The following is a 22,951-nucleotide window of genomic DNA, read 5'->3' as shown; positions in this document are numbered from 1 at the left end:
GGGCTATGGGCCACAAATAAAGTTAAAAAGTGCTATATAAGTGCCACCCCTAACCAAAGTACCCCAAATGGCAAGCCAAACTTTCAAAGCACACTTGTATTCATATCTGTGATAAACAGCCTCTATGTCATCTTTTGAATATTCTGTCAGAGGAAGGTATTTTTAATAACATATTTTTACAGTCACAACCTAACCAGACAGCTATTTTACATTCTTCTGTGGTTTACTCCACAGAAGACTGGATCCCCATCCCCAACAAATGTTATCCTGCTCTCTATTAGCCAGACCCTTTGAAGTCTGCTAATGTAGTCGCACTGACGAAATTGCTTCTCAAAAACAGGTCATCGTGGTAAACAGAACAAAACCCAAAAATGTTTTCAGCAACCCAGATTTTCATTACTTATTATTCTTGATAAACAGGAAGTATTCGTCTATTTTCTTCTTGCAAAAATATAAACAAAGCCAAGTGATTGGATTGACTCAGATCTAACAGCAAAAGCTGTCTAAAGTGAACCTTTTGATTAAATGACCCCACTGCTCGCCCTAGTGGTGAGTTTATCAAACAAAACTGCAAAAGTTTACTTCATTACCTTCACAGTTCTAATAATAAAGTCTGGTTGACATAAAATTCCAAGTGACAACATTTTTGAACTACTGATTAGTGTAATGTTTTATGTAGCCCTTACTGTGTTCACTAAAGTGACAACTTTTTTTTCTAAACTACCCTCTGTTGCTTCTCAGGTTCAAACCCACATTACAGACCAGAGGTGGTCACGTATCCATATGTCGACTTTGGTAAACACATTCTTGCAATACTCTCTTCCTCAATCCTTTAGAAGAAATCTAGCATGAAATTGCACAGTTTTCTGGCTTCATTTTGTATCAATGTTGAAGGTCTGGAGGTCAGTAAGCAAAGGTTGCTCTCTGCCAATCTGCCTTTCCTCCCCGCCTGCATTTCTGAGAGAGACAAACTGTCCTACCTCTCCTCCTGTATCTCCTTTGACTCATCCCTGATGGTGAGCCAGCTGTCTACATTCAACATTATCCTATCCATCAGTCATGGTTCTGCAGGAGATGATCATTTTCTCGTGTGTGTGTGTACATCTGTGGGATAGCTGAGGGCAGTGGGTGCCCTGCTGAAATGTCTGGACAGGAGGAGAGTGGGAGTGGAGTTGGAAGACAGCAGTGTTGGAGTACCCATCCTGCAGTTTCACGCCTACACACTGTGAGACTTGCATAAATGTAGCACTCACACGCACACACACACACACAGAGAACTGTGATTACACATTATAATGAGAACCCTGAAACCATTTTTTCAGCAAAGTGTGAAATTTCATTGGCCTGTTTTTAGTCGGTCAGACGTGCTGCAGAAGTATGAATTTGTCCAACTGTGTTTTAATAGCACAAGTGCATCTCCTTCCTGCCCATCTAGCAAACCAGACCAGCCTAATGCCATTCAGAAGTATTCATGAATAAAAAATGTTGCTTCTCTTTTCATTCTCATTGTAGTAAAGGAATGGTGTACATTGACCGAGACACATACAGGTAAGTGTATAAACTGTCTTTGTCCTACATAGGCCCCTAAAAACTAATACTGATCTCCTACAATTTTCATAAATTGTTCCTTGTAGAACAACTGAGCCTACCAAGCAACTGTTCACTTCAGTTGAAATCAGGTTTATTTTATTTGTTTAGGAAACTTTTAGGAGTTTCTTTTGCTTTTTCTGTTCTGTTCTTTATCTGTTCTGACATTGTTTTACAGTTTTTGAAATTTCAGTTTTGTGTTGTGACTGTTTATCTTTTGTTGTTACTTTTGTTGTTTTTAATATACTTTATCAAAATTTAGAAAAATATGGAAACTCATCAAGGGTTTTATCATGGTATTAAGAGAGGACAAACACAGGACACAGAAGCAAATGTCAAAAACTAAAGCATAAAGAATGAAAAACAAAGCACAATAGGACTATACACTCAATGAGTTCATCTAATGAGTTCACTGTACTCACGGCCTCCAAAGTCTCTATATCTCAATCCAGTAGAGCACCTTTGGGATGTAATGAAAATAAATAATCACATCATGTATAGCTGACAAATTTCCAGAAACTATGTGAGGCTGTCATGTCAACATGGACCAAAATTGCTAAGGAATGTTTTTAGCACTTTTTAAAATCTATGCCACAAAGAATTAGGGTAGATTTGAAGGGAAAACTAAAGCTAATGAAGTAGCTGGTGAAACTAATATACACAAAAGGCTGATTGTACAATGGTGCACAGGAAGAGTAGTCAATCACAATGAAGCACAAAAACAAAATCAGAATCAGAATCAGAATCAGAATGGGGTTTATTGCCAAATGTTGAGCAGGTTTACAACATTAGGAAATTGCTGTGGTGCTTCAGTGCAAACATAGTGTCATAGAATAAGTAAGGAAGTGGAAAACAAGGTAGAAAAATGTGCAAACACACAGACTAGACAAAGGGAGGCAACAGTGGGGACGCTCCTTGTTGGAAATACAAGAAGGAATAGCAGTAAAATAAAAGTTCACCAACAACACTACAAGAAAACGGGACAATGACAGGTTTGTTCCAGTGTTCTGCAGATCTTCAAATCAGAACTCCACCCATCAGTCTACAAGCTGCATTCAGCAGAAAAGGAGGGACTCAGTCTCTATGGTATGTATAGTAGTTAGTGCATTATCACTCTTTCTTATCCAGTTGTGTTTACCGAGTATTGTGTGTGTGTCACAGGGATCCTGAACCGCTGCAAGTGCAAGTTTGGCTCCAAACTGCTACGGTAAGAAAGTACAATTACACAATAAGTTATTGATCAGCAGCAAATTCCGTCTTTTAATAATATAAAGGTAGTTTTGGCTTGCAACATAATAAGCGAAATAAAATGTCCTAGCAGCAAATAAAAAGATGATTTAATTAGCAAATAAATGTGTGAAAAAAATCCTACACAGTTACAAACACTATCATAGCAACAAAAAACAAACAGTCGAGTTTCTTTCATGTATTTCTACAAACAAACCGTAGTGCTGAAGTTCTGCAAGATATGGAATTTGAGTTTGTATAAAGCAGATTTTATTTATAGTCAAGATGCACCGTTTGTTTTTTTTTACTAGTATAATAATGCTGTATTTTTGTAGTATTGAATGTTGATGGTAAAACACCCCTATTTTCAGGTAATTTTGCATTTCATCAACAAACTGTGGTTTCTTGAGGGTTGCTTGTTTGTACTACTACTGTGGCATCCTGTCTTCTGTCAGTCAGTGGTTTCTGCAGCCTACTCAGGACCTGAAAGTGTTAAAAAGGAGGCAGGAAGTGATACGTTTCTTCACGTCTCCTCAGAACTCGGACTCCCTGAGAACCCTGCAGTCATCGCTACGCAACATCCGAAACATACCTGTAACAAGTCTATCGTTTCTCACTTAATTACACCATTACCTACAGATTCATCACCTAACCACTGATATGACAACTACCTAAATCCAGTTTTTGTCTGTTTGCTGTAGACTCTTCTAAGGCGGATGACTCTCTCTCTCACCAAAGTTACTGACTGGCAGAGCCTCTACAAGGTTGGAGCTGCAGGACAGTTTTACTAAGCACACCTTTTCCATGTGACAGGTTCTGTTAAATGTTCAACAAAGTGTGTGTTTGTCAGACGGTGTACAGTGCAGTCTGTATCAGGGACACAGCGCGTCACCTCCCTCAGTCCATTCAGCTGTTTCGTGATATCAGTGAAGGGTTCTCTGATGATCTCAACTATATCACCTCCCTCATCAGCAGAGTTGTGAGTTCCTCCATAAAATCACACCTATTGTTTTAATCACATTTGGCGCCTTTGTTAAGTGTTAATAGATTTCTGATGTGTGATGTAGGTGGATTTTGAAGCCAGCTTGGCAGACAACCGCTTCACAGTCAAACCGAATGTGGATCCTGCCATTGATGAGAGTAAGTACCTGTTTTAGTTGTAAGCCCATGTGAACTTTGTATGACTGTTGACCTAAACCCATAATTACACTCCCTCTTCCAGAGAAGAGGAGGATGATGGGGCTCTCTGACTTCCTGACAGATGTTGCCAGAAGAGAACTTGAACACCTGGATGCTCGAATCCCATCCTGCTGTGTCATCTACATCCCTGTGGTCCGAGATTTAATTCTGGCACACACAATGCTTTCTTAATTTATTTTTTTTTTTTACAAATTCATCTGTCATGCAGTATTTCAAAAAAGTATTTCCCCCTTCCTGACTTCTTATTTCAGATGATTAAACAATTTTTATTGTTAGACAAAGATAACCAGTAAATGCATAACACAATTTTAAAATGATGCTTTCATTTATTAAAGGAACAAACCTGCCAAGCTCTCCCATATGGAAAAGATATATATAAATCTTATAAAGTTTTTATCTGTCTTGTATGAAACTTGTATGAAAAGCATACAAGAGTGAAAACACATATAAGATCCCTTGAAAAATTATATAATGAAACTTGTATGTTTTGTATACTTACTAAAAAAATATGAAAGTAATGAGAAAGTGGCCACTTTCATGAGTAAATCATATATATTTTTACTATTTCTTTTCCATATGGGCTGTGTGAAAAAGTAATTGCCCCCTAAATCTAATAACTGGTTGTGGCACCCTTGGCAGCAAGAACTGAATTCAAATGGTTGCATTAACTGACAGTGAGTCTTTCACATCACTGTGGGGTAATTTTGGCCAACTCTTCTTTGCTAAATTATGTTAATTCGGCCACACTGGAGGGTTTTCGAGCACGAACAACCTTTTTAACACCCAGGTTCTGAAGTAGCAAAGCACCATTACAATACCACCAACATGTTCGACTATTGGTACGATGTTTTCTTTTACTGAAATACTGCGTTAGTTTCAGTCTAAATGTAACGGGACTAAAAACTTCTAAAAAGTTTGCTTTTTTTCTCGTCAGTCCACAGAATATTTTTTCTCTGGGATCATCAAGATGTTTTCTGACAAATGTGAGCCATTTTCGCCCAGTCTCTTTCTTATTGTTCAATCATGAACTTTGACTTTAACTGAGGCAAGTGAGTACATGTTGTTCTGGGTTCTTTTGTGACATCCTGGAACAGTCGTGGATGCGCTCTTGAAGTAATTTTGGTAGGGCGGCCACTCCTGGGAAGGTTTAGCACTCTTAATTTGTGGTTAATGCCTCTCACTGGTTCACAGGAGTCCTAAAGCCTTAGAAATGGCTTTGTGACCCTTTCCAGACAGATAGATGTCAATGACTTTGTTTCTCAGGTGTTTCTTTAGATTTTGGTGTGGTGTGTTGCTTTATGAGATCTTTTAGCCTACTTCACTTTGTCAAACACATTCTATTTTAATGATTTCTTTAGTCAGCAGGTCTAATGTTGTATTTAATGACATAAACTTTGTTTAATGTCAAAATTTGTCTGATGATCTGAAACGTAACTGTGAAAAATATGGGAAAAAACCCCTAAGAAATCAAGAAAGGGGCAGATGCTTTTTCACAGCACTGTATACTGCAGTATTTCTTTGATTTATTGATGATCAGATATTGAGGAAATTGTTACTCTGGACCACCATGCGTATATATCTCAGTACCTTTTATGTCTGAAACTCTCTGTACAGATTGGATTCCTGCTGTCTGTGCCTCGACTGCCTAGTATGGTAGAGAAAAAGGATTTTGAGATGGAGGGACTTGATTTTTTGGCATGTTCATGATCGTATCTAATGATTACATTGTTTACACATTTTTGTGATCATTATTCCATATATACAGTATATGTTTTTTTCTATATGTCTGTGTGTGGGCTAGTTTCTTTCAGATGACCGGCTCCACTACCGCAGCCAGAGAACCAGGGAGCTCAACGAGTTCCTCGGAGACTTGCACTGCGACATTAGAGGTCTTTTACTTTCACCCACAAAACAGTCACATCACAGGCGTGTTTCTGACATTTTTTATGAGAAAATAACTGCAATTCTCAAGATACTACCTTGATCACAAACCTTCTGTTTGTCAGACATGGAGATGGCAGTCATGGCACATTTGCAGAGCGCAGTCCTTGAAAGGAGCGATTCCCTCTGTAAGGTTCGTGTTCATCACTGTGTATGCAGATTCCAGGGTTTAACACATGACTCCCACTCTGTTTAAGCGATTGCTGGCATCAAAGTGATGTTTTTGATGTGTGTAGGTGGGTTTTGTTGTGATTTACTGTGTGCTTCCTCTGGTTGGATTGAGTTGTTTACTTTGATTATGAAACAGGCCCTGATCCCATTACAAGTTATTTTTTAACTGCTGTGATACTTGTCTATTGATGTATGAGTGCTGCACTTTGTGACTGCAGCTGTTCTAAACAATATTATTTTTGAGGGAACAATGAGCATTAAGAACAAATGCATTTGTGGTCAAAATGTAACGCTAATAACTTTTAATCATATTACAACTTGAAAGATTTAAAATAAATAATTTAAAAGAAATACTGAGTTCAATAAAGAGGGGCAACACAGTCTGCTTCATTGTTGACCACTTGTGTTCAAAGTCATATATCGACTATACAGGGAGTGCAGAATTATTAGGCAAATGAGTATTTTGTCCACATCATCCTCTTCATGCATGTTGTCTTACTCCAAGCTGTATAGGCTCGAAAGCCTACTACCAATTAAGGTGATGTGCATCTCTGTAATGAGAAGGGGTGTGGTCTAATGACATCAACACCCTATATCAGGTGTGCATAATTATTAGGCAACTTCCTTTCCTTTGGCAAAATGGGTCAAAAGAAGGACTTGACAGGCTCAGAAAAGTCAAAAATAGTGAGATATCTTGCAGAGGGATGCAGCAGTCTCAAAATTGCAAAGCTTCTGAAGCGTGATCATTGAACAATCAAGCGTTTCATTCAAAATAGTCAACGGGGTCGCAAGAAGCGTGTGGAAAAACCAAGGCGTGAAATAACTGCCCATGAACTGAGAAAAGTCAAGCGTGCAGCTGCCAAGATGCCACTTGCCACCACTTTGGCCATATTTCAGAGCTGCAACATCACTGGAGTGCCCAAAAGCACAAGGTGTGCAATACTCAGAGACATGGCCAAGGTAAGAAAGGCTGAAAGACGACCACCACTGAACAAGACACACAAGCTGAAACGTCAAGACTGGGCCAAGGAATATCTTGAGACTGGTTTTTCTAAGGTTTTATGGACTGATGAAATGAGAGTGAGTCATGATGGGCCAGATGGATGGGCCCGTGGCCGGATTGGTAAAGGGCAGAGAGCTCCAGTCCGACTCAGACGCCAGCAAGGTGGAGGTGGAGTACTGGTTTGGGCTGGTATCATCAAAGATGAGCTTGTGGGGCCTTTTCGGGTTGAGGATGGAGTCAAGCTCAACTCCCAGTCCTACTGCCAGTTTCTGGAAGACACCTTCTTCAAGCAGTGGTACAGGAAGAAGTCTGCATCCTTCAAGAAAAACATGATTTTCATGCAGGACAATGCTCCATCACACGTGTCCAAGTACTCGACAGCGTGGCTGGCAAGAAAGGGTATAAAAGAAGAAAAACTAATGACATGGCCTCCTTGTTCACCTGATCTGAACCCCATTGAGAACCTGTGGTCCATCATCAAATGTGAGATTTACAAGGAGGGAAAACAGTACACCTCTCTGAACAGTGTCTGGGAGGCTGTGGTTGCTGCTGCACGCAATGTTGATGGTGAACAGATCAAAACACTGACAGAATCCATGGATGGCAGGCTTTTGAGTGTCCTTGCAAAGAAAGGTGGCTATATTGGTCGCTGATTTGTTTTTGTTTTGTTTTTGAATGTCAGAAATGTATATTTGTGAATGTGGAGATGTTATATTGGTGTCACTGGTAAAAGTAAATAATTGAAATGGGTATATATTTGTTTTTTGTTAAGTTGCCTAATAATTATGCACAGTAATAGTCACCTGCACACACAGATATCCCCCTAAAATAGCTGAAACTAAAAACTACTTCCAAAAACATTCAGCTTTGATATTAATGAGTTTTTTGGGTTCATTGAGAACATGGTTGTTGTTCAATAATAAAATTATTCCTCAAAAATACAACTTGCCTAATAATTCTGCACTCCCTGTATCAACAAAGAAGACTGTAGGTAGGAAGGAAGGTCTGTTGGATTCTAATAGCTCTTCTGTTCAGGATATTAAAGGCGTTTAATCTGTACATTTTATAGGTTCTTGATCTCGCTGCTGAGCTGGACTGTTTAATGGCCATGAGCAGCGCCTCCCAGGAGTACAATTATACCTCGCCTAAGCTAGCCAGCAACAGGAAGATAACGATCACACAGGGCAGGTAAGCGCTGACACACAAAAGGAAAAATTGTTACTGCGGTACAAGAGTGTACTTTTTTGTATTTACTGTTTTTTTTGTTTGTTTGTTTTGGGGGGGTTGTTTTTGTCCAGGCACCCGCTGTTGGAGCTGTGCTCTCCTGTGTTTGTGGCCAACTCCTTCCACAGCTCTGAGTCGGAGGGCAGAGTCAAAATAATCACCGGACCCAACTCATCCGGAAAGAGCATCTACCTCAAACAGGTAGGGCTGTCATAAAAATGAATTGAACTGAACTGAATTTTATTTTATTCTTCTTTTGTGATCCCAAGTGACGAGCTTCTATGAGCCAAATAGCCAAGCAAGAAGTTTTAAAAACAATAAGAAGAAGAAGAATTTTTAAAATGATGGCATTCAAGAGACAAATAATCAGCATTATTGCACATAATTTGCCTTTTTCTCTCAGCAGCTGCATTTGCACCTTAGAAAAGATCCCCAACATTTATCTATTTCCGTTCCACACTATTTTTACTTTAGTTATTTAATCAGGCATTGCTCCGAAATTTACAACCTCATCAGAAAAATATATTTAAATTTCGATAATAGCAAAGAGACAGCTCAGTTTTTGAAACTCAACGCTTAACCTGCTTTCTATTTTGATTTTGCAGGTGGGTCTGATTGTGTTCATGGCTCTGATTGGCTCAGACGTGCCTGCAAAGGAGGCAGAGATTGGTCTAGTGGACGGCATCTTTACGTGTATGCAGAGCAGAGAGTCCGTGTCTGTGGGCCTTAGCACCTTCATGATAGACCTCAACCAGGTATCTCACGCACACACAAAAACACAGAAATCTCATGATAACAAGCAGCTCCCACTGTGTATGTGTGTGTGTGTGTGTGTGTGTGTGTGTGTAGGTGTACAAATGAAATATATGAATTTTCATCACTGCTCTCTTCATGCTCCACTCCCACTCTCCACCTGTCAAATTTTTTTAAGCAACCACTGCCTGCAGCAATGACACACACACACACACACACACACACACAAAAAAATGCAAAGTGTAGTCTAATAGTTTGCATCTCTTTTCTCTAGATGGCACAGGCTCTTAACAGCAGTACTGGCAACTCGTTAGTCCTCATCGATGAATTCGGAAAAGGAACTAACACAGTAAGAACAGACTGTCCCAGCACTTTGTGAATTGAACACATATGCACGAGGGTAAAAGGGGAAACACTATGTCATTAATGTTACGCACCTGAAACCAGTCACAAGTTTAAAGCTGCAGCACAAACAGACTCTGGGTTCAGCCAAACATGTGTCACCTATTAGCAAGAAAATAGCAGCAGCTGTGTGGACCTACAAACTTAGAAGTGTTATTTTGCACCTTCTATGGGCAGTTTTGAAACTTTGGGGTATGTGCATACACACACAAAGCATTTTAATCCATCTCTGTGTACCATGTTGTACTGATGAGGGATGAGTTATGTTCATCTAGAGAGTAAACATAGGTGTCAGAGGCAGAAACCAACAGAAAGAACAAGAGCAAAATATCAGTGTAGGATAACTTCCATCTTAATCCAGTTAACATGTGTGTATAATTTTAAAAAAATTATTATTACAATGTGAAAACAATTTGATAATTTGAAGTATTAGTCACTGTAATGGACTAAATCTGCAGCTCCCCTCAATCCCCTCAGAGCTTTGTAATGAGCTTCAGTGGATCGTTTCACTGCTCTAATGCTGTCATTTCCAGTAAAAAAGCTCTTAAAACTTTGCTGCACACTAACTAATAAACACCACAGAGGGGCACTGGACAGTTACACACACAGAAATGTGAATTTAAAAAGAGGAAATGTTGAATATTATCCTGAATAAAGCTAATGTCACTATGAAACTGCTGGATGTGTCAGTTCTGGTTCTTTCTCTGGTTTGGCCAAAAACTATTCAAAAAATCAGAAAAAAGAAACTGAACTCTCACTCCTGATAACATGCATGCAAAGACCGGTTGATGCCTGACTTTCCCAGTGTACTTTTGTCTTTTTGCTGCACATGGTTGGAAAAAGACAGATCTACATCTGCTGATCTTATCTGCTGCTGCTGTTGCTTTACTCCTTTGTAATTGTTTCAGGTATCCAAACATAGATATAAACATTCCTGGGTGCACCGATAAATACATTCCTGCAGATCTTTCAGCTGCACATCCATGATATGAATTTCCTATGGATGCACTGGAATCATAAAGAAATACATTCAAGTCATGGTTTTTCACTCTCCTATCTGCATTTAATTATTAGTTATTATTATTAATTTGTGGCTCTCTTGAACATTGTTAGCATGTTCAGGTAGACACTGGCATTTTAATGTCAGTTGGTATCAAGGAGCTCAAAGCGTGCCAGTAAATAATCCCCCATACAATTACACCTCCAGCAGCAGCCTGAACCACTGTTACAAGGCAGAATGGATTCATGCTTTTATGTTATTTATGCTTCTGACCTTACTTTCCGAATGCTGCAGGAGAAACCGAGACTCATCACACTAGAAAATATTTTCAAATTTTCTGTTGTCCAACTTCGGTGAGCCTGTGTGAATTGTAGCCTCGGTTTGATGTTAACATACAGGACAGCTATATGTTCATTTCTCTTTTTCAGACCATTTCAGACTAATCACCTTTCTTCCTCATTCTGATACTCAGTTTGAATTCAGCAGGTCTTCTTGACCATGTCTACATGTAATTGGCTGATTGCATATTTGCATTAAGAAGTAGATGAACAGCTGTACCTGTATGATATTTATTACTGTTGGATGATTAAAACCAGTAAAAAACATTAGCATTAGGTAAACTGACATTTTTACACCTTTAACAATGAGCAAGGAGGGCATCTGGTGGGTGGACTTTTTTCATCCACAAATTTTAAACTGATGTCCCATTTTTTCCAAACAGAATCCCACTGTCACTACAAATATTATTAAATCGTAGTTGTTGCTGTGCAGGTGGACGGACTGTCCTTGCTGACTGCATCGATCTCTTACTGGCTGAGGAAAGCCCTGCGGGATGTTCCTCATGTTCTGGTGGCTACTAACTTCCACAGTGTGGTGCAGCTGAGTTTGTTACCATCCTCGGCCCTGCTGTCTCTTCTGGTACTGAGAAACTTTGAGAGTGATAAAAAAAAACCTTCTGTAAAGTTTAAAAATGGTAAACTAAAGTGCTTCAGAAAAATGTTTAGAACGGAAACATCCAAATGGCCGATTAGGTAATAAAATTTGTTTCACCCCATTTCACAAGTATGACTAATCATTTGGGTGTATGTGTGCGTCTGGTATGTGTGTTTGTGTGTGTTAGACCCTAGAGACAGCAGTGGACGGAGATGAGTTGGTGTTTTTGTACCAACTAAAGGAAGGGATCTGCCAGTCCAGCTATGCTGCCAACATTGCTACACTGGCGGGCCTGCCAACTTCCCTTGTACAGAGAGCAGTGGAGGTAAACACACACACACACACGCACACATACAGAAATAGGCTGACAGACTGACTGATTTTTGTGTTTGTTAAGGTGTCTGAGCTGTACAGGGTAGGAAGGCCCATCAAACGGACTGAAAAAGCATCCTTGGAAGAAGAGACAAAGAGGTTTGCTAAACTTAAGCAGCACAAAGTGACACACAGTTAAAGCAGTGTGTGAAATGTTTCTGTTTGTGGGTAACAGATGCCAGTTTGTTGTGGACAAGTTCCTTAGCTTGAACCTGGAGGACAAAGATTTGGATGTGCAGAGGTTCTTGAAGGAAGAGCTCCTGCCCTCTGCTGGAGATCTGCTAAACCGCAGCTGAATGCTTCTGGCTTTGCGGCAAACGCGCTTCTGTACCACGTGGTCAGTCTGTTCATTCATTCCTAAATGTTTTGGGTTGGTGTTGGAAGAACGCCGGGGAAAAATACATAATGACACAACCTTTATTCCAAGAAACACTGAAACTTGTGTTGTAGCAAAAAAGACAAAAAAACAAAACAAAAACAGCACAGTTTAATGTTTAAGTACCATATTCACACTTCAAAAATATGAAATGTAACACCAAACGGCATTTCTATAATATATAATAAATGATCTTTTATGCTATAATTATCCAATGTCTTCTTAGTCATTCATAAAACAGTTCTGTAAATCTGGCGGTTTTTCTTCACCGTATGGTTGAAGTCCTTTCAGCATCACTTCACACAGTCTGTAATAAATAATAAACAAGTTCACTTTATTATGATGACGCTGATTCTTCAGTAAACCAGGTGGTTAGAGCCACTGTGATATACATCAGTGCACAGATGGAAAGTTTGCTCGCTGAGTTGCAGAAGGGCGTGTCGCAACAGTGTTTGGTCATCACAAAGATGGTGTTGTTTGGAAAGATCTCAAAGGTCGTCTCCACCTCGCACTCCTCTGCCTGGGTACACCCCAGCATCTTTATATCCAAAGCATCAGCTGGGGAAACAGGGCAGTAGCATAGAGCCATGATCAGTGTGTATTTTATAGGCAATAACCTTCACATCATTTCTTGTATTCTTCGTATAATGTTTGGTAAACACACACCTGCCCTCCCCCGGCCTGTGTAGCAGCGCTCCCCGAGATTGCATTTGGTTTCAGTCGTGTAGCAGGCATCCCAGAAGCCTAAATCACAGCGGAAGCACTCCAGATGCTCCTCCTCTGCTTCGAATGCCACTGACTCCATGAGCTGCTCTACCTGCTCCTTTTCCTCACCTGAGCCCAAAGAATAACACTGAATGCACAATGATTTTTACTGAATGTGCTGCTAAAGGAGATTCTTCTGAACAACTTAAAATGGAAATGGTCCATTATGGGGACAGCTGACAAAGATGAAGAGGGTTTTTCCTGCATGTAAAATATTTTGGCCTCTCACCATTAAAAAATCATCAGAGCTTAACAATAAAAATATATACTTTTTTTTAACATTTGGGTAAATGTTTTCAAGTGTAAACACATTTTAAACAACCAAAAATAACAGGAAAATGGAAAGACATTGATTACATGCCAAACAACCATTGTTAAGCATGAAGTCGTCGCCAAAGATCTATGAATGTGGCTGATACAGAAAATGCAGATTTCTTATCCTTTATTTAAATTTGCATAAGCAAATAAGCACCACTGGTAAATCTGGTAACCAGGACACTGAACATAATCAGGTAACAGTAAAGAGAGACTCAAATACAGGTAAGAACAGAAAAAATGAAGTTATAAACAGGCTAAAGTTAATAAAATACTTTGGGTTTCTCAGATTTTATGTAATAGCCTTTTTGGCACATTAATATTCAGGGTTGCTGGATGTGTGAAGTACTGCAGCACTGTTACAGGACATCAAGCCAAATTCATGGCCAGCAAACTGCTGAGCACTTGAGCATCTCAGAAATGCTTTGTTTATTCTGCAGCAGTCTGGAATTTGTTTCTTGAGTGCGTTATTCAGGGAGTGCTCCAAGTCATAGGGCAGCATCATGTTTGTATTAACCGCACAGATACTGGGATTAATGGAAAACTTCAGCAGGGAAACATAATGCAGGCAGGGGACAATACCTCAGTTATTCCTACTGTGATGTACTCCTCGAGCCCTCCGAATCATGTCACTAGTTTTAAAAGATTTTCTTAGTGTCCATAAAACAAAACTGAAAATTGTTAATAAGCTTATCATCAGTGTCCTGTTTTATTCTAAAGATCACCTTTTAGGAGACAACAGAATATCATGATATAGGGTGCTTTGGCTGCCAAATGGCTGACTTTAGTGCTGCGATTAGCTGCTGTCGGCAAAAGGGACTAATCTCTTCCTCAGAGTAATCGGATGCATTTTGGTGAGACAATCCTTATCCCTTATCATCTTGTTAACCCAGTGCTAGCTCAGGTGAATGAGCAAAACAAAAGAGTACCGAGGTGGGGGGTCATTATGAGGAAGGGCCAGGCTTACTTTTTATAACCTAAGGTCCAAAGTCCACTCTTATTCAACAGTTTATGGGGTAAAGCCTGTCTAATACAGCGTAACACAGTCCTATAATAAGTTTTTCCTTAGTGCACATTATAATAGACTTTTTTTTTTTGAGGTTATGGTTTGACTTGAAGGTAATTTTGGAGGATTTTAACCAAACTCTCCTGTTGTTGCATTGTGCAGTGGGTCTCTTTAGGTCCCACCTGTCTGAACCTCTCTAAAACAGTTTTAACAAAGGTTGGTCACTATTTTATGAAGTCCCAAACATTTGTATTTCTGTCTTGCCTTACACTGCAGCAGACTGAATACATTTCAGTTTTTCACCAGTTTGAAGCAGTCGTCTTACACTATGGGAATCTGAGGCAGTTTGTGTGATGCTTTATCAGTTAATTTATTTAGCGATAAAATAATGTGCAGATTAATACTTTTTAGTTACAGACCAAATGTATCGCAGGTGATGTTAATCATGGAATTTAACAACTCAAACATTATTGATATGATATAAATAAATGCAGTCATTACAGCCAGTGAGAATCTGACAAGCTATCGGCCAAAAACGCAAATACTTTTCAGGGTCAGCTGTTGGACTCTTAAGTGAAATATAAAGAAAATGTCCTTAAAAAGCATTAGAACACTAAAAATAACACCTGCTATGAACTCGGGTACTCTGTCAGCTTACCTTGAGCAGGTGTGAGCATCATGATGGCAAAAACACACAATATGAGGCCTTTCATTTTGAGTGTGATGCTTCCTCCACCAACTCCACCATGAGGACTGCTGAGGTGGCCGGAGGGTGGAGGGAAATTGGATTAGTAAGGAATGCACCTGTCACCTGCGTGACACCAATCACAGCTGCTAGAAGGGTGCTGACGATCAAACAAGTGACGTTTCTGGAAATAACTGCAGAGATGTGCACTGAAACCTGCAGTTTTTCAAGAGAAGATACAGCATCAGTGTCAAAAATATAACCAAGAGGGTGACACGTGCCTTTGTTTCTAATTAGCAAACTACTTCAAAGGTTAAGATTCCTCCACATGGGTGCAAACCGTGTTTCTGACTTATAACAAAGATTTGTGAGCTGAGCTGAACCCGCCTTTCTGTTTTGACATCTTTTTACTTTTGAAGTTCCTCAGTAACGGAAATCATTTCACCAACACAGAAACGGTGATCAGAGCTTCTCTCGCTTGTTAAGGAGTAGAGAAATTGAATGAACCTGAGTCAGCGCAGGGTTAAGCAGCTTATAGCCACCCGTCCGTCTGCTCAGATATGTATCAATGCGCACACACACACACACTGGCCTCTCAGATGAGGGCATTCGATTCAGCTATATTCTCAATGCAGCATTAAGATCTGTGCAGCTGACTTATGTAACACGTGCCACACGCACACAACCACACAGAAATACACATGAGAAGATTTATTAAATTGTGTGGCGCTGCAGTGTTTGTATACACATAAATCTGCTGAAGGGATTCCCCCCGTCCTGTGAATCAATCCCTCTGTAAATGCAACATTTATCTGAAGAGACTTATTTTTGTAATTAACTCAGTGATGTAACTGCATGACTCACTGCAATGATTCTGAGCATCAAACTTTCTTTTTTTAAAAAAAGGCTCCAGATTCTGAATTATAAAAGTTTGTTGCCTTACTTTGGATCATGTGGTGGTAAATGTAATATCCTGAAGGCATCTGACAACTTTATGACTCGTATGGAAGATGTAATTTGTGGTGCTTTATTGGATTATGCACACACGCTGCTGTTATTTAGCCTCCTCTCTCTGATTCAGATGGACAAGCAGAAGTAGCACCTGATGTGTAGTGTAACACAATACGAACTCCATTGCACCACAAACTGCAGGCTCCCAAAATCACAATGCGGTCGAATAAAAAGCTCTGAATAAAAACGTTTGCAGGGGGAAGGTTTTATTGCAACACTGTTGTGTGCTTGGTTTACTTAAAATTGAAAAACAAAAGCCCAAAAAAAACAACAACAAACTGGCAGTCGAGTGCAGCATGACAATGTGCAGATTAAATGGTAATAAAAGTTGTAAGTTACAGCTCTACGGTGCATCGTCTTTCCCTCCAAATGTAAACACATTGGATCATCTCACGCACTGCAAAGCACTCGCGCAGCCGACGTGTGAGAAGAGAGCGAACACAGAGCTGTTTTTCTGAGAGGCATGAGTGCGAAGGAGGCTGCTTGCAGCATGTTGCAAGATTCAGACGCGTCCCTCCCCCCACCCCCCGACCACCACCAGCTCATCTCTGCAGCTGAATATACAGCCAGCATACTGTACCTACACAAAAGCCCTCCATTGAGTCTATGTGTGTGTGTGTGTGTGTGTGTGTGTGTGAGACACACAGATGGGTGCTGCTTTTAAGTGAGTGAAATGTGTGGCTGCAAATTACTGTAGACTGCTCAGACTTCGGTCGTCGCCTGGATCCCAGCATGGGCCGAAACAAGGAAATACTCAGCAGTCCTACAGCACCTATAAAACCCTTCACACTGATCCCCAGTGTAATTAAAGACTGGAGGAGAAAATGCTGGCGATAATTAAAATTAAACCCCCTCCTCTTCCGCCTCCTCCTCTTCCCTGTTCAAACATTCTCACTTTGGCTTAATTGTAGCTGCTAACATTTCCCTCTGCATTGTTTTGCCCTATTTTTTTTCGCCACTTCTCGGCTTTTGCGGGAGCCAAGGATGGAGACGGAGGATGGAGTATTTGAATAAAGCGTGGGAATTGGATCATAAGAGAGGAGATGAAAGGTCGTGATGGGTGGGAGAGGGAGGCTTCAATTACTCCACTCGCAGGACTTGTTTTTCTCACTTAAGCTACGTCAGGAATAACTCATAACAGCCTCACCAGATTTTTTTTGTGTCTTTTTTGTGTCAAGTTGTTGCTCTTTTTCTTTCCATAGAGCCTGTGATTGAAAATCTTTAAGATCTCGCCTCGCCGCGGCTGAGAAAAAGGAAAAAACTGAGAGCTGACAGTAGGAATTTAAAAAGAAATGTTGAATTACAGTAAAAAGAAAAAAAAAGATCCTGCATGTGTGCAGAGCACCAGCTGGTATTTATAGAGTGGCTGTAGGTGTCGAGTGAGAGGAGTGTGGCCTTATGTGCTTCTCTTGTTTGTACCAAGACACAATTTCCTCAGATAAAGAGCAGATTTCACTTATGTATGAGATAAGATAAAGACTTATTTGAAACCTAATCTGGCTCATCCTCTTTTACTGAACCTCTCCAGCAAGCAAATGTAGACATCTGCAGAGAAGGAGGGAGAGGGGAGAGGAGACGGAGTCCATCTCCCAGTATGGCACCCAAATAACTTTTCAGCAAACCTCCTCACGTCCTAATATGGTCAATCCAGTGGTGGCTTTAGGGATTTTTGGGCACGGTTGAGTTCAAAGACAACAAGATTGTGAGTTGACATCAAACAGCACAGCTCCAATCTTTCAAATGTGGGTGAGTCAGAGAGCGATGTAGGACAAAAACACCCTTCACAGACAGTGACTCAGAGCAACTGCGCCATTCGGAGGCACTATAACATACCCAAAAAACATTTCATCTGTTTATTGAGGACTGCATAGTCTTGTGTATCTGCACGTGAAACCTTTAAGTGTGTCTCATCATGCATATTTCATGAGACAGTGGAAGGGGGGGGAGGCAGCATGGGGTTCAGAGTTGAGGCGGCACAGAAGGGTCTGTCCGTACGTTGAAGTTGATTTCACTAGAGTTGCAGGAGTCTGAGAAGACGGGGGAGTGAGAGATGGACAGGCAGGGGGAGGAAGGGTGAGGAGTTGGCTCCTGGTGGTGCAGAACTCGGGCCAGCAGGGTTGACCTTCCTTCCTTCTCCTCCTCATTCCTGTCTTCGTCCTCTTTATCTTTACCTTGTGCGTCCGGAGGAGGTGGCTCTGAGGCTCTGCTGCTAATGCTGTGTCTGTTCAAATGAGGAAGAGGAGGGTCTGAGAGGGGGAGTATGTGGGCTGGAGCGGCCCAGGATCCCTGTTCTCCTTCTTTACACTCCCACTGCTCGTGGCACCCGAAGCTGGGCTGCTCTTGGGAATCTTCACAAAAGCTTCCTCCCTTCAGATCCTCCAGGTCGTCAGGTTTCTCTCGCCTGCAGACTTCACGGTCCCGGTTCTCGTACAGCAGCGTGGCGGCGCAGATGAAGATGAAGAGGCCAACTCCCATTACCACGGGGCCAGCCAGTTTCATCCTGTCCACGGGGGTGGTGCCACGCCGCCCCACGGGCTTCGGTTCTGCAGAGACGTAGCCCGCCACTGCAACACTCATCCCCACCAGCACCACCATTACACCCAGCAGGAGCCACCAACCTGGGGCAGAAGCCAGGGGCAGTTTGGTTTGGAGGGCTTTGCTTTTCCTCAGGTGTCTGTGGCACTCCGGGGGGCAGGCAGGTGAGGAGTGGGAAGAGTGGGAAGAGGCAGGGCTGCAGACTGGAGTGTCAGCTGTCATCGTCTGGATTCAGACTGAGAGGAGAGGAGAGAGGCATCAGAAAATAAAGGAATGAAACATGAAAGCGCTGGATGCAGCATCAGGAGAGCGCTGGAGGTGTTGGGGAGAAGACAGTTTAGCCTGCACCGCACACAACAGGAAATAGCTGCTTTAATAAGACATGTGGCTCAGTTAATTAGATGCCGAGCTTCCCGCAACTCCGCTGGTGTCTCTGAGGAGCTCATGAACCACCACCATCAATGACTGACCCCGTTCAAGACCTTATGATTTCACTTCACGATCTCACTGCGGCTAAAAAACAAACTGGAGTCACATCCCTGCGCTAACTGCTCCAACTGAACTCATAATTTATTCCTCCCCCCGACTCTGCCCGAGGCAAGTGGACCTAACCGGGGGATCCGAACGCAGATGATCAAGTTTGCTTTTACGCATCCGTGTTAAACAGAATATTTTGAGTCATTTTGCTCGACAGCACTGTTGCTCACTACACCAATCCACTTCCTGCTGTTTTAACGCAGTGTGTGTGCAGTCGGAGTGGGTACTTGCCTTGTTTTGGACGTAAATCCGAAGCAGAAACTGGCTCCTCGGCATTATCAAAATAAATAGCGCTGACTTATTCCTCCCACTCCTCCACTTTGATCCGGAGGATTCCGTACTTTAACCCAATTCCTCCTCACATGAAGACCTTTTTCATCCATGGATTGACTGCGCGTGCCGCGCGGAAACGGAGCCTGAAACGAGGCTTATATAGTAAAATAAGAGTCTTGATAAAAGTGGTGCAAAGCTGCTCTGCCTCTCCGTCTCTGCGCTGCTTGTGCGTCTGTGCAGCCTGTGTTCCGATATGTGTGTGTGTGTGTGTGTGTGTGTGTGCGTGTGTGTGTGTGTGTGAAGAGGAGGGGTCGTGGGAATCTCTGGCTGGTCCAGGCCAGTCCCACGGTAAATTATTCTCTGCGATCATCACCACCCATCAAGAAGTTTTTCTAAGTGCATAAAATACAAAAATTGCAGAAACGTACCCTCCCATAATAAAATGAGCACAGATATATAGATAGAGAGAGAGACTTTTCGTTCTAGGTGGGATTTTCTTGTTAAGGAGACCCTGGAAAAATGTGTGTGTCTATATACAGTTAGGCCCATCATTTTTAGAACAAGGACACGTTTTTTGTAGTTTTCCTTTTGCACACCACCACTCTATATTTTACATCAAACATGTGACTGAAGCGCAGACTTGAATTCAAGCGGGGCTTTTTTGGTTTTGTTTTGTTAATGTAGCATAACGTGTTTAGAATTTACAGGATTTATGCACAGTCCCCTGTTTTCAGAGCATCGTGTGTAATTGTACAATTGACTTTTAAGCAGTTTAATGTCCAGGTAAGGTCTGTCCCTTTGTTGTTTCATGACAAATGGAGCAAGCTTAACATCTGAAGTTGATTCAAAGTGTTACATTTGTATTTTACAGCTTTTCATTATAATGTTAAATTCGAGGCTAAAATGGATGTCAGTGCGAGTGAGCGAGGCCATCAAGCTTACATAAATAACCTTATTAGAGAGACAGAAAAACATTTTAGGAGAGGACAAAACAACAACCTGGAACACCCTTGAAAAGAAGAAAGGCCTGGAAGACAGAAGACAACTCAAGGGCATGATGACTGAGTTATTTCCATAGTTAACAAAAGCAACTTCACAACATCTAACCGAGTCAGGAACACTCTTGAGGATGTAGGTATATCATTGCCATGGTCCAGGATCAAGAGACAGCTTCATGAATGGAAATGCAGGAGAGAAACGGCTCATGATCTGAAGCGGACCACTGTCAAACACGGTGGAGGTAGTGTTATGGCATGTGCATATGTATGCCTGTGGAAGTGAGTCACCAGTGTTTAATGCGGATGTGACTGCTGATATAAGCAGCAGGATGAATTTTGAAGAATACTCTGTGCTCAGATTCAGCCAAATGCTGCAAACTGATTGGACACACCTCACAGTGCAAATGGAACATGACTCAAAGAAAACTGCAAAAGAAACGCAAGAGTCTCTAAGGCAAAGACATGGGACATTATCCAGTGGCCAAGTCAGTCACCTGATTTCTGTCCAACAGAGCTGCTTTTCATTTCATTAAATACAAAACTGAATTCAGACAGACCCGCAAACAAGAAGGTGTCTGCAGTAAAAGGCCCGCCCGAGGCTTCAAAAGATTACAAACAGTCCTCAGATTTAAAATTAAGTTAGTTAGCCAAATTACTTTCAAGCCTCTGAAAATTGGGGGAATGTGTATAAAATGGCTGTAAATCCTAAAATGAGTTTTATTAAAGCAGCTTATTTAAACTTGAAACATTGCACTTCAGTCACATTTTGACTGTTTAAATTAAAATGCACTGAAACTAACAAAACTTTGTAATTGTCCAAAAAATTACAGACCTAACTTTATGCATCCTGCTCCAATTACCGGTAAGTGCCCCTTACTTAATTAAACACAAACAAACAAAAGAATCAATGTCCAAACTGTCCAAATGCTTAACACCTTTAAGCATTTAAGCCCAGATTTCCTAGCTAGTCCATCTTGTTAGTGGTAACTTGCGTTGTGGATAAGGTGAAAATCTATTCAGGATATAAATATGGGGGGTTTCAGGTCCATTTTGTAAGCGATGGCTCCGTTTGTGGTGAAGATAGAATGAGTCACACCGGGCTAACAGATGTAGCTTTTACATCACCACAAACACATTTTGTTTCATCCACTCAGAGCTCATCTGCAGTTCTTCACAGCTTAGATGAAAACAGGAATATAAGTATATAAGATACCTGAAAGCTTCTGGGTTACGAGTGTAAGATTCAGGCCATGCGCAGCAGTGGTCTTGTGTGACTTTCAGCCTGCTGCCGATGTGCCACATGTGTTTCAATTAGCAATCTGGTTTGTGGGTAAGTTTGCATGTGGGCCATATGTGGGCAAGACACAGGAAGTGAGTTCTAGGTTTGGGGGCCACTGTGGCCTGACTGTGACCTGCCTGCAGCATGATGTTACGGATGGCTCTGCCTCTTGACCAAATGTTTTTCTCTGACTTTTTAAAAAAGTACCTTAAACAGGAAACAGATGCTTTGATGTTCCAGTTCTTACTCTCTGCGTTAATTTTCCATCACAGACTTGAAAAGTCTGGAGCGAATTTACTGAGTAATTACGATGCCACTTGCATTTTTCACATCTGCAGCTTAATTAATGTAACATACAGAAATAAATGGAAGTTAATGACTGCATGGCACAAAAACACAGCATGCAAACAATGTTTACCACAGCCTGAAAACACATATCCAGTGAACATCAACAGATCAAACTTCAAATAAATAAAAAAAATGCACACCTATATAGTCTGCAAGTAATTTCTTAGGTACAGCCGTTCAGCTGCTCTTTTAATGCAAATATAGGATCAGGCAATCACATTGGCAGCAACTCACTGCATTTAGGCATGTAGACACGCTCAAGACTGTGGAAGAAATATAATTTAAGCAACTCTGGACGTGACACGGTTGTTGACGTCAGACGGGCTGCTTTATTTATTTCAAACTGCTGATCTGCTGGGATTTTTCCACACAACCATCTGTAGAGTTTACAGAGAATGATCTGAGAAAGGAGAAAATATCCAGTGAGCAGCAGTTCTCTGGGTGAAAGCTCACACCAGGTGTCCCTGCTCTCAACTGAGTTCTAGGTTTGTGGGCCATTGAGACCTGACTGCAGCGTGATGATACGGATGGCTCTGCCAAATGTGATCAAATTTATCTCTTAGATTTAAAAAAAACAATAACTTAAACAAGATGTTCCAGTTCTTACTGACTCTGCATTAAATTTCCATCACAGATTTGAAAAGTCTGGAGCAAATTTACTGAATAATTACGATGCCACTGACATTTGACATTGTCGACGAAGAACAAAAACCTGAAGCTACATAGTTCACATGGGATCAATGGTCTGATGAGTCTCGATTTCTGCTGCAACAGCCTGATGCCGAGGTCAGAATTTGGTGTAAACAACATGAAAGCATGGATCCATCCTGCCTTGTAGCAATGCTTCAGCCTGGCATTGGTCCCATTGTGAGGCTGGCATTTTTGTGGCCTCTTGGTACCAACTGAGCATCATTTCAATGGCACAGCCTACCTGAGTGTTGTTGACCACATTGTAACTTTCATACAACACACCATATTCTAAGGCCCAAATAATAAATATGTTTCTTGAA

At 41.2% G+C, this 22,951-nt stretch overlaps 2 protein-coding genes across 5 annotated transcripts in view; one reads left to right on the top strand and one right to left on the bottom strand.

Moving 5' to 3' along the window:
* msh5 (mutS homolog 5) overlaps window positions 1-12,210 on the top strand; it is a 14,943-nt gene extending 2,733 nt beyond the window's left edge. For 2 of the 4 annotated variants that reach the window (XM_005738600.2, XM_005738601.2), the window contains exons 5-26: window positions 742-795; window positions 895-1,016; window positions 1,116-1,225; window positions 1,513-1,548; window positions 2,591-2,673; window positions 2,749-2,794; window positions 3,270-3,408; window positions 3,516-3,578; window positions 3,665-3,793; window positions 3,882-3,954; window positions 4,037-4,146; window positions 5,629-5,709; window positions 5,816-5,903; window positions 6,021-6,088; window positions 8,199-8,317; window positions 8,428-8,554; window positions 8,959-9,108; window positions 9,381-9,455; window positions 11,280-11,426; window positions 11,629-11,766; window positions 11,839-11,912; window positions 11,989-12,210. In XM_005738600.2, coding sequence (XP_005738657.1) covers window positions 742-795; window positions 895-1,016; window positions 1,116-1,225; window positions 1,513-1,548; window positions 2,591-2,673; window positions 2,749-2,794; window positions 3,270-3,408; window positions 3,516-3,578; window positions 3,665-3,793; window positions 3,882-3,954; window positions 4,037-4,146; window positions 5,629-5,709; window positions 5,816-5,903; window positions 6,021-6,088; window positions 8,199-8,317; window positions 8,428-8,554; window positions 8,959-9,108; window positions 9,381-9,455; window positions 11,280-11,426; window positions 11,629-11,766; window positions 11,839-11,912; window positions 11,989-12,109 — 2,153 coding nt within the window. In that variant the 3' untranslated portion in view covers window positions 12,110-12,210. Of the gene's footprint in view, window positions 1-741; window positions 796-894; window positions 1,017-1,115; window positions 1,226-1,512; window positions 1,549-2,590; window positions 2,674-2,748; window positions 2,795-3,269; window positions 3,409-3,515; window positions 3,579-3,664; window positions 3,794-3,881; window positions 3,955-4,036; window positions 4,147-5,628; window positions 5,710-5,815; window positions 5,904-6,020; window positions 6,089-8,198; window positions 8,318-8,427; window positions 8,555-8,958; window positions 9,109-9,380; window positions 9,456-11,229; window positions 11,427-11,628; window positions 11,767-11,838; window positions 11,913-11,988 lie in introns of those variants that run through there. The other 2 variants (XM_005738602.2, XM_013912260.1) reach the window with 2 other exon arrangements.
* Window positions 12,211-15,540: 3,330 nt separating this feature from the next.
* LOC102204304 (uncharacterized) lies at window positions 15,541-19,755 on the bottom strand. The gene is made up of 2 exons (XM_005738599.1): window positions 19,275-19,755; window positions 15,541-18,742 (listed from the first exon to the last, which is right to left on the bottom strand). The coding sequence occupies exon 2, from the start codon at window positions 18,726-18,728 to the stop codon at window positions 17,931-17,933; it is 798 nt and encodes a 265-aa protein (XP_005738656.1). The 5' UTR covers window positions 18,729-18,742; window positions 19,275-19,755; the 3' UTR covers window positions 15,541-17,930.
* Between the last annotated feature and the right edge of the window lie 3,196 nt (window positions 19,756-22,951).

The sequence above is a fragment of the Pundamilia nyererei genome, unplaced genomic scaffold (assembly GCF_000239375.1).
Source record: "Pundamilia nyererei isolate P.nyererei 1_Seehausen unplaced genomic scaffold, PunNye1.0 scaffold00084, whole genome shotgun sequence".
NCBI classification, from domain to species: Eukaryota; Metazoa; Chordata; class Actinopteri; order Cichliformes; family Cichlidae; genus Pundamilia; species Pundamilia nyererei.
The sequence above is the reverse complement of the archived record's forward strand: the minus strand, read 5'-3'. Positions and strand labels throughout refer to the sequence as shown.